This window comes from Copadichromis virginalis, linkage group LG6, assembly GCF_057382275.1.
Source record: "Copadichromis virginalis isolate Kocher_CV1m ecotype Utaka linkage group LG6, C_Virginalis_male_GT1.1, whole genome shotgun sequence".
NCBI lineage: Eukaryota > Metazoa > Chordata > Actinopteri > Cichliformes > Cichlidae > Copadichromis > Copadichromis virginalis.
Genome location: NC_140623.1, coordinates 2106601 through 2118369, shown reverse-complemented (window position 1 = coordinate 2118369; position 11769 = coordinate 2106601). Strand labels below are relative to the sequence as shown.

General features: G+C 44.9%; 1 protein-coding gene across 1 annotated transcript in view; it reads right to left on the bottom strand.

Moving 5' to 3' along the window:
* LOC146706901 (glycine receptor subunit beta-like) overlaps window positions 1-11769 on the bottom strand; it is an 85668-nt gene that overhangs the window by 8063 nt on the left and 65836 nt on the right. The window contains exon 10 of the mRNA XM_085458191.1: window positions 2058-2216. Coding sequence (XP_085314317.1) covers window positions 2058-2216 — 159 coding nt within the window. The remainder of the gene's footprint in view (window positions 1-2057; window positions 2217-11769) is intronic.

The window sequence follows — 11769 nt, the reverse complement described above, 5'->3', positions numbered from 1 at the left end:
GCCAAGAGGATCCTGGTGGCTCCTCTTGGCCTCACATGCCATGGTTTTCAGCAATCCCACCGCTCCTGAACTGGACCGCATGGGTGCTTCCTGTCCAAAAGGACCTCCAGTCTCATAAGAGCAGGACCATCCATCTCTTCCCTGCAGGGCTCAGGCAGATGGCCCGACCCTTTAGAGAGAGAGGCTCTGTGCCCTAGGGCTGCCTGAGCCAGTGGTGCAAACTCTGCAGGAGTTTTGTGCACCATCCACTAGAGCTGCCTACTCCTGCTACTGAAGACTGTTGCCTCCTGGTGTGCAGTCCACCAGTTGGACCCCCACGAGGCCATATTTTACACCACTCTGCGGTTCCTGCAATCCCAGCTGGATGTGGGCAAGTCTGCAGTTACAGTTACAATGGGAGGTGTGGTGGCAGCAATCAAGGCAGTTCGTATTGGTCCCCCAGCACTTATGGGACTGACTCCATCCTAATCTTGACGTTTCTTAGCGGTTCCCAGTGACTTTCAACTTGTAGACCTGGATGCCCAGTTCCCCCATGGAACCTGGTTCTTGGTGGGCTTTAGTGTATTCCCATTTAGCTCGGGCTGTGGTTACTTCCCTCTTGGGTCGGACCATAACGTAGCTCTATGCTAGGCTGCTCCCTGGGTCTTCACAGTGTATAGCAGGTGCATTCAGACAATTAGGAAGATGGAAAAGCTCTTGTTTGCTTAACGTGGGGTCTTGGGCAGACCCTTGCCTAGCCAAGGGTGTGCTCTGGGGATGATGCGTTCAGAGTGATGTGCAGTGTTAGTTTTCCGCCACACATAGCGTTTTGCATTTTGGCCAAAAAGTTCCATTTTGGTCTCATCTGACCAGAGCACCTTCTTCCACATGTTTGCTGTGTCCTCCACATGACTTGTGGCAAACTGCAAATGGGACTTCTTATGGTTTTCTGTTAACAATGGCTTTGTTCTTGCCAGTCTTCCATAAAAGCCAACTTTGTGCAGTGCACGACTAATAGTTGTCCTATGGACAGATTCCCCCACCTGAGCTGTAGATCTCTGCAGCTCGTCTAGAGTCACCATGGGCCTCTTGGCTGCATTTCTGATCAGCCCTCTCCTTGTTCGGCCTGTGAGTTTAGGTGGATGGCCTTGTCTTGGTAGGTTTACAGTTGTGCCATACTCCTTCCATTTCTGAATGATCGCTTGAACAGTGCTCCGTGGGATGTTCAAGTCTTCGGAAATCTTTTTGTAGCCTAAGCCTGCTTTAAATTTCTCAATAACTTTATCCCTGACCCGTCTGGTGTGTTCTTTGGACTTCATAGTGTTGTTGCTCCCAGTATTTTCTTAGACAACCTCTGAGGCTGTCACAGAGCAGCTGTATTTGTACTGACAGTAGATTACACAGAGGTGCACTCTATTTAGTCATTAGCACTCATCAGGCAATGTCTATGGGCAACTGTCTGCACTCAGACCAAAGGGGGCTGAATAATTACGCACACCCCACTTTTCAGTTATTTATTTGTAAAAAATCTTCCACTTCTCACGTGTGCACCACTTTGTGTTGGTCTTTCATGTGGAATTCCAGTAAAATTGATTCATATTTGTGGCTGTAATGTGACAAAATGTGGAGAAGTTCAAGGGGGCCGAATACTTTTGCAAGCCACTGTAGTCTTTTACTCTGAATCCCAGGGTTACAAAGTAACCATGCATTCTCATTAGTGTGGTATATCCAGTTATCCTATGATGTCTAATCGCTATATATATATATATGCTCATGTATTGCTTTATAAATCAAAAAAATTCCTGGATCATTTTTTGCTTTTTGTGCACATCCATACTTTTAGTATTCTTTTCACTCACTGCTGCATGCATGAAGCCTGAGGTGATCTTGACCTGCCATTTCCTTTATATGCATTAGACAATTTAAGTATTGACCTGCACATATTTTTCTTTATTAGACTCAAAAATTTTCTTTTTTTCTTGTATTGATTTTTAAGGATAGATGTGCACTTATGACAAACAATGTAAAATACACTATAGTTACAGATTTTAGAAGTCAGTTACCCAAGTTGTGATCACCTGCAGAGTGTTGACGTGCATTGGTGTTCCACCAGTGCCATTGATGGTGTTGTTAGGTTTAGTTAAAGGCTTCTTTCCTTCTTTCTCCTTCAAAGCTTTTTCTTTTGTGGCCATTTTGGCTTTCTCCTCTTCGATCCGTTTAGGACTGTTCAGCATCACCTTTATAACAAAAGTAAAAAGGAGTGAGGCACAGAAAAGAGAAATAGAGACAAGAAAGGAGAGAAAATTGAAAGGTTTTTAGGGTTCTCTATATATTAAGGAATCTTTTTATTTCAACGCTTGACATATAAATCATGCCAACTAATCAAACTCAAATGTCTGACTTGAGAAAATCATATCTACAAATTTGTAGATAACAAAATTGAATTGAATGTGCATATATACATACACACACACACACACACACATATATATATATATATATATATATGTATATATATATATATATATATATATACACATATATATATATATATATATACATATATATATATATATACATATATATATATACATATACATATATATATATATACATATACATATATATATATATATATATATATACAGCAAAGGTGTACTCTCAGTGGCAAGGGAACAATAATAATAAGAGAACAGCACCACCAAGGCTGGAGACGGAGCAATACTGGAAGAGCATATGGGAGAAGGACGCAACCCATAACGGCAATGCTCAGTGGCTAGTGGATCTGAGGACAGACCACAGCGACCTCCCTGAACAGGGTCCAGTAACCATCACAGTGGCAGATATCCAAGAAAGGGTCTCCAGTATGAAGAGTTGGTGGAGTTCACGCCTACTGACTAAAGAAGCTGACTGCACTCCACGAGCGTCTGGCAGCACAAATGAACCAGCTGCTAGTTAACGAGAGACACCCGGAATGGTTAACTGAAGGCCGGACGGTCCTGATCCCCAAGGACCCCAAGAAGGGACCGGTCCCCTCCAACTACCGACCAATAACCTGCCTCAGTACTACATGGAAGCTCCTGTCAGGCATCATATTGGCTAAGATGAACAGGCACATGGGTCAATACATGAGCGGGACACAGAAAGGGATTGGCAAGAATACCAGAGGCGCAAAACACCAGCTACTGGTAGACAGAACAGTCAGCCGAGACTGCAAGACCAGACTGACCAACCTGTGCACTGCCTGGATTGATTACAAGAAGGCCTATGACTCAATGCCCCACAGCTGGATACTGGAATGCCTAGAATTGTACAAGATCAATGGGACCCTAAGAGCCTTCATCAGGAACTCAATGGGGATGTGGCGTACAACACTAGAGGCCAACTCCAAGCCCATAGCACAAGTCACCATCAAGTGCGGGATCTACCAAGGAGATGCTCTGTCCCCACTGCTGTTCTGCATAGGCCTGAACCCCCTCAGTGAGATCATTAACAAGACTGGCTACGGATACCGACTACGGAACGGAGCAGTTGTCAGCCACCTCCTGTACATGGATGACATCAAGCTGTATGCCAAGAGTGAACGAGACATCGATTCACTGATCCACACTACCAGGCTATACAGCAATGACATTGGAATGTCATTCGGACTGGAGAAGTGTAGTCGGATGGTAACAAAGAGACGGAAGTTAGTCAGAAGTGAGGGGATTGAACTACCAGAAGGCAACATTACAGACATAGAGGACAGCTACAAGTACCTGGGGATCCCGCAGGTGAATGGGAACCATGAAGAGGCCGCTAGAAAAGCTGCAACCACCAAGTACCTGCAGAGGGTCAGGCAAGTCCTGAGGAGTCAGCTGAATGGTAAGAACAAGATCCGGGCCATCAACACGTACGCCCTGCCCGTGATCAGGTACCCTGCTGGGGTAATAGGCTGGCCAAAGGAGGAGATAGAAGCCACTGACATAAAGACAAGAAAGCTCCTTACCATGCATGGAGGGTTTCACCCCAAGTCCAGCACCCTGAGGCTGTACGCTAAGCGCAAGGAAGGGGGCCGGGGACTGGTGAGTGTCAGCACCACAGTCCAGGATGAGACAACGAACATCCAAGAATACATTGGGAAGATGGCCCCAACTGACCGAGTGCTCAGTGAATACCTCAGGCAGCAGAAACCCAAGAAAGAGGAGGGAGACGAGGAACCATCATGGAAGGACAGGCCCCTGCACGGTATGTACCACCGGCAGATAGAGGAGGTGGCTGATATCCAGAAATCCTACCAGTGGCTGGACACAGCTGGACTGAAAGACAGCACAGAGGCACTAATCATGGCAGCACAAGAACAAGCTCTGAGCACAAGATCCATAGAGGCTGGGGTCTATCACACCAGGCAAGACCCCAGGTGCAGGCTGTGTAAAGATGCCCCAGAGACAATCCAGCACATAACAGCAGGGTGCAAGATGCTAGCAGGCAAGGCATACATGGAACGCCATAACCAAGTGGCAGGCATAGTGTACAGGAACATCTGTGCCGAGTATAATCTGGAAGTCCCGAGGTCAAAATGGGAGATGCCCCCAAGGGTGGTGGAGAATGACCGAGCTAAGATCCTGTGGGACTTCCAGATACAGACGGATAAAATGGTGGTGGCTAACCAACCGGACATAGTGGTGGTAGACAAACAGAAGAAGACGGTCGTAGTGATCGATGTAGCGGTTCCGAATGACAGCAATATCAGGAAGAAGGAACACGAGAAGCTGGAGAAATACCAAGGGCTCAGAGAAGAGCTCGAGAGGATGTGGAGGGTGAAGGTAACGGTGGTCCCCGTGGTAATTGGAGCACTAGGTGCGGTGACTCCCAAGCTAGGCGAGTGGCTCCAGCAGATCCCGGGAACAACATCGGAGATCTCTGTCCAGAAGAGCGCAGTCCTGGGAACAGCTAAGATACTGCGCAGGACCCTCAAGCTCTCAGGCCTCTGGTAGAGGACCCGAGCTTGAAGGATAAACCGCCCGCAGGGGCGTGCTGGGTGTTTATATATATATATATTAGGGGTGCAACGATACACAAAATTCACGGTTCGGTTCGGTTCGATACTTTGGTGTCACGGTTCGATATTTTTTCGATACAAAAAAATGTTCATGTATTTTTAATTTGTCATTTATTAAAATTATAAATATATATTTTAACTCAAAAGTACAGTTTTTAAATTTAACCCTAACCCTTGTGCGTGTTTTTTATTTTGACAGCGAATGCGCACCTGCGGACCACTTATGTGCAGCCCTGGTTATTTAGCTCATCATATTGCAGCCACAGAAATTCTTTTGTCCATGAAACCATAAAGCTGCACTTTCTTTTTGCCTTATAGTCTGATTTGTCATAACTTCTCCGTTTTGTGGTAAGCTTTTCTTTGGCTGTCACTTCTTCACCCCGACCTGTCTTATTTGGCTCAGCAGAACTGAAATGCTTTTACAGATGCACTCACATAAGCTCAGCGATTCTCTGCGCGATCAACCTCTCACATGTTTAAGCTTGCTGCGGGAGATTTCACTTGTCATGTTTGCATAGTAAGCTAACGATTAATAAGACGATGTCAGAGGAATTGGTGCACAAATTATCATCACTCACAGATCAGTGCTGTCGCTCTCTATACACAGTTCGCACGATTGCAAAGTGAAAGCAAAAAAACAAGCGCAAATTCAAACGCGACTTCAATATGTCACATATTGACAGTGGCTCACCGATGCCAATGACATAATTACCCAGCTACATTTCTGAAAGAATGCAAAATCATGTGCTAACAGCTGTCTAAATGACTCGGCTAAAGTTAGTAGCATGCTTGTTGTTTTTGTCTTTGCACTAGGATGATGTCGGCGTAAATGTGCAGTCATATTCGTTGTGTTCCCACTAGTGCTTTCAGGTTAATCTCGTTGAAATGACCTTAACGCCACAACACGGCAAATCTCCGTTAACGAGCTACCGCCGATCGCTCCGTGCATGGGGCTAGACGGCCAACACGTTAACGAGCTAACTGCTCTAACACACTAGTTCACACCAATGTAATTGAGCATTGCATGGCACATCCAACATACTGTTTTACTTTAGTCCATGACTCGCTTACCTTCAGGGTCATACGTCACATGAAAACCAAAATAATTCCAAACGCCAGATCTGAATGAGGTTCAATGCCTGTTGCAAGGAGAGCTTAACTTCTGTCTCGCTAGCTTGCCCTGCGCTCTTCCTTCTGACTATGCTGTCTGTGTTGAGCGCTCAGTGGATCTGCGCTCAACAGTGCAGCCTAGGCGGAGTAGTCAAACACAGATTCACTGAGCGCTCAACACAGACAGCATCGTCAGAAGGAAAATTGATAAAATAAATTACAAATGTTGTATTGTTCGATATGTGTACCGAACCGAAAGCACTGTATCGAACGGTTCAATATCGATACGAATATCGTTGCACCCCTAATATATATATATATATATATATATATATATATATATATATATGTACGGCGGAAGGTTAGCCAACTATCAGAGCTGCAGAAAGGTGAGACAAAGAAGGTGCCTAAGAAGTACAGCAAGCTGTCCATACCTGAGGCCTTGGAAACAACTCACAGCCTTGGCCAGCCGCTTGAAGAGGTACACTAGAGAGATCGAAGGTAGGAGAATAAACCAGCTGTTCTCCACAGAACCAGCTAAGGTGTACTCTCAGTGGCAGGGGAACAATATAGCTACGTTCACACTGCAGGCGAAAGTGCATCAAATCCAATTTTTTTGACCCTATGTGACCCATATCTGATCATGGTATGACAGTGTGAACAGCACAAATCCGATATTTTCAAATCCGATCTGGGTCACTTTCGTATGTGGTACTGAATCCGATACATATCCGATGTTTTAGAAAGCGACTGCTGTTTGAACGGTCATGTCGCATTGAATCTGTCTTTTACGTCACTGACACAAGACAGACGCCAATTATCAGCGCCGGAGAAGCGCCCGAGAAGACATCGTGAACGCTTCCTGGCCATCCAGTGTAGATGTTAGTGAAACTGTTGGGAAGAAAACGTGAACATTTTATTTGTACTGTATAATCTGCAGATTCTGACAGAAATCTGCAACTATCCTTTGAAGCACCGCTCCTCTCTAAAACAGCAATAAGGATCATTATTAAGTTATCTACATTATTATGTAAATAAGAAAAAAACTTAAAGCAAAAATTGGGAAACGTAAAGTCCGAAGTCTTTATATTAAGGGCCATCAGTCAAACAATACTGTTTGCTCTGGGTCTAAACAGAGCGTGTTGTGTGTGATGTCTTCTTTTGCGCATGCGGGCCACTTTGAGCGTTCACACTAGAGTGCGTTTGCTGTCACATTTTATTTGTAGTGTGAACGAGGAGACAAAAAAATTGGATTTGATCAAAAAATCTGAATTGAGCATTAAGACCTGCAGTGTGAACGTAGCCTATGAGAACAGCACCACCAAGGCTGGAGAGGGAACAATACTGGAAGAGCATATGGAAGAAGGACGCAACCCATAACGGTAATGCTCAGTGGCAAGTGGATCTGAGGGCAGACCACAGTAAACTCCCTCAACAGGGTCCATAATCATCACCGTGGCAGGCATCCAAGAAAGGGTCTCCAGTGTGAAGAGCTGGACAGCACCAGGAACTGACATGGTTCACGCCTACTGGCTAAAGAAGCTGACTGCAGTCCACGAGTGGCTGGCAGCACAAATGAACCAGCTACTAGTTGACGAGAGACACCCAGAATGGCTAACCAAAGGCCGGACAGTCCTGATCCTCAAGGACCCCCAGGTCCCCTCCAACTACGGACCAATAACCTGCCTCAGCACCATGTGGAAGCTCCTGTCAGGCATCATAGCGGCTAAGATGAATAGCCCAATGAGTGGGGCACAGAAAGGGATTGGCAAGAATACCAGAGGTGCAAAACACCAGATACTGGTAGACCAAGTAGTCAGCCGAGACTGCAAGACTAGACTGGAGAAATACAGTTGGATGATAACAAAGAGAGAGGAGGTAGTCAGAACTGAGGGGATCAAACTACCAGAATGCAACATTGCAGACATAGAGGACAGCTACAAGTACCTGGGGATCCCACAGGTAAATGGGAACCATGAAGAGGTCGCTAGAAAAGCTGCAACCACCAAATACCTGCAGAGGGTCAGGTAAGTCCTGAGAAGTCAGCTGAATGGTAAGAACAAGATCCGGGCTATCAACACCTACGCCCTGCCCGTGATCAGGTACCCTGCTAGGTAGGGCTGGGCCATATCATACCGTTCACGGTAATACCGGTATAATGTTGGGCAACGATAAGAAAATGAAATATCGCGATAGAATATGGGTAAAACGTGCATGCGCAGTGCCTTTGTTTTCATACGCACATGGTGGAAAAAGCGTGGCGGCGACACAGAATGAGAAGGGCAAAGGCGGATGGTTGAAACGGATAAACCAGAATTGGTTTGTAAAAATGCTGCAACTTCAGTGGTGTGGAACTGGTGCCCCTTATAATCCCATGTGCCTTATGTATGAATGTATGAATGTATGCATGAATTCTGGTTGTGTTTACTGACCTTGAAATGATTTTTGTCACGGTTTGCGGGGCAAGCCGTGTGGATTTGTAGTAAGGACCTGTTACAGGAAAAATGATTCTATGTTTCTTTACCTTCTTTTAAATGTGCAAGCATGCCCTTTTGTCTATGGTTAGATTAGTTTAGAATTATCTTTTTAGACTTTCTCAGCAAAGACATACTGTTTTGGGACATATTGTTTTAGATTGTTTTATCTCTCACAGCTCTCTGCTGACGAGACTAGCGCCACATATGGAGTTGTTTATTTTATCTGTTTTGTATTTTCTTATCCTGTTCTCACTGTCTTTCCTATAAAAAGTGCCCAGCCTCTGTACACGTTGTGAGTTGTTCTGAACAGCTTACCCGTGTACACGTTAAAGCATAAAAAGTGATCTTGTCTCATTGTGTCTTTATTTCTCCTGGGTCTTTTACAGAGTTTTCCCCCAACAGGACCCAAAAGGCGGCAGCTCTGGTGCAGGTGAGTGTTTATTTACAGGGGTGTAAGTACAAACAGCGGTGGCGACAAAACATGAAACCGGAAACCTAAACTGGGTAAACTAATAAGACAAACCAGAATGAGGATGCAGGGAGGTCCGGAGAAATACATACGGGGAGACCGAGGGGAAACAACACAGACGAACCAGCAATTACTAAGACAGAAAATACAACTTAAATACACTCAGAACACAGGGAGATTACACACAGGTGGGAGACACAGCTGGGAGTGATTAACATGACGAGACCAGGGAGGCAAACTGAAAACACTCACATAAGACGCAGACCTTCACAATAAAACAGGAACACACGGGGGGAACAGGGTAAACACCAATTAGAGAACAGAACCAAAATCGCGAAGAGAAAACACAAAACGCTGGGTCAAAAGGACCCAGGATCATGACAATTTTATATGGTACACGGCGCTGGAAAATCTGTCAAATGTTGTAGTGCAACTTTGCTAAGCTATGAATCCACACCGCTTGATGGATTGTCGGAGCATTACAGCTATCATAGGCAGGAGCCTCGCGGAGTGATGCGTACTGTGCTTCAACATAATATTACCGTATTGTGTGTGTATAACCTCTTTTTAAGTTTTGTAGATATTATAAATGGTTATGCTGAGGATATGTCGGCCAATTTCCACTGGAAATGCCTTTTGGTTAAACTGTCAGTAAGGAATTTGCATTTGCACTGTTAAATTTTTATATAACTTTAATGCACATAAAAAACAGCTGCTTGTTTAAGTGAAAATACATTGATTTTTTTTTTTTGCACTAATAAAGTTGTGGAGATGTAAAGTGTTTTGTCTAGTGCCAGTTATATCATCAGTTATATCGTTATCGCAAATTTTCAAATGTATTTCGTGATAAATATTTTTGGTCATATCACACTGCTCCACTGCTGGGATAATGAGCTGGCCAAAGGAGGAGATAGAAGCCACTGACATCAAGACAAGGAAGCTCCTTACCATGCATGGAGGGTTTCACCCCAAGTCCAGCACCCTGAGGCTGTACACTAAGTTTAAGGAAGGAGGCCAGGGACTGGTGAGTGTCAGCACCATGGTCCAGGATGAGACAACAAACATCCACGAATACATCCGGAAGATGGCCCCAACCGACCGTGTGCTCAGTGAATACCTCAGGCAGCAGAAACCCAAGAATGAGGAGGAAGAGGAGGCACCATCATGGAAGGACAGGCCCCTGCACGGTATGTACCACTGGCAGATAGCAGAGGTGGCTGACATCCAGAAATCCTATCAGAGGCTGGACAAAGCTGGACTGAAAGACAGCACAGAGGCACTGATCATGGCAGCACAGGAACAAGCTTTGAGCACAAGATCCATAGAGGCTGGGGTCTATCACACCAGGCAAGACCCCAGGTGCAGGCTGTGTAAAGATGCCCCTGAGACAATCCAGCACATAACAGCAGGGTGCAAGATGCTAGCAGGCAAGGCATACATGGAACGCCATAACCAAGTGGCCGGCATAGTGTACAGAAACATCTGTGCCGAATATGGCCTGGAAGTCCCAAGGTCAAACTGGGAGACTGGGTGGTGGAGAATGACCGAGCTAAGATCCTGTGGGACTTCCAGATACAGACGGACAAAATGATGGTGGCTAACCAACCAGACACAGTGGTGGTAGACAAACAGAAGAAGACGGCTGTAGTGATCGATGTAGCGGCATCAATGACAGCAACATCAGAAAGAGGGAACACGAGAAGCTTGAGGAATACCAAGGGCTCAGAGAAGAGCTCGACAAGATGTGGAGGGTGAAGGTAACGGTGGTTAATGGTGGAGTTTGAAGGATAGACCATAATTGCCTGTAGGCTGAAATGAAGGTGTGACAGTATGTTTTAACATGCATACTTATCTGCAGTGTGTGACTTTTATTCAAAATGTGAAGCACTTTGCAAGCCTATCTTTTAAAAAGTGCTATACAAATCAATTTATTAATAATGATTATTATTAATTATTATTAATATTAGTATTATCAAGGATGGGGCTCATAACAACAATGCTCAGTAGATAGGGAAGCTAGGACCACAGCACCACCTTGAACAGGATCCAGTAACCGTCACAGTGGCAGACCTTCACGTGTCATATATTCACACCTATTGGCTAAAGAAGCTAACTGCACTCCATAAGCAGCTTCCAGTACAAATGAACTAGCTGCTAATAGATAAGAAACACCCAGAATAGGACAGAAGGCCAGACAGTCCTGATCCCCAAGGATCCCCAGAAGGGAATGATAACCTGCCAAAGCACAACACGGAAGCTCCTGTCAGGCCGCATAGCAGCTAAGAGGATCAGGCACATAAGGAATTGGTAAAAAAGAAAGAGTGTTAGGGTTTAAAATGATTAAACAAAGCTGGTTTTATTGTTTTTATATACACAATGCAGTGTGCTCATAAACAAGTTAGCGCTCCATGTTTGAAGGTCAAAAGCTTCATCCAGCGGCATGTCTGGACTGAAATATTGAAGAGTTGACTTAGCGCAGAGGGTTTTGCAACATGCTTACACATCACACTTGATAATGTTAGAAGGATATTCTCTGGACCGAAGGGAGTCTGAACAGAATGTCCTGAACTAGACATGTAGAATCAGTAATATTAAAATGATCAGCGCTAGGCAGGGAGGTGTTTTTGTGTCTGTCTTTGTGATTCCAGGAAAAAGGAGCAGATAGGAGGTGGGGACAGAGTGAAGACTCATAA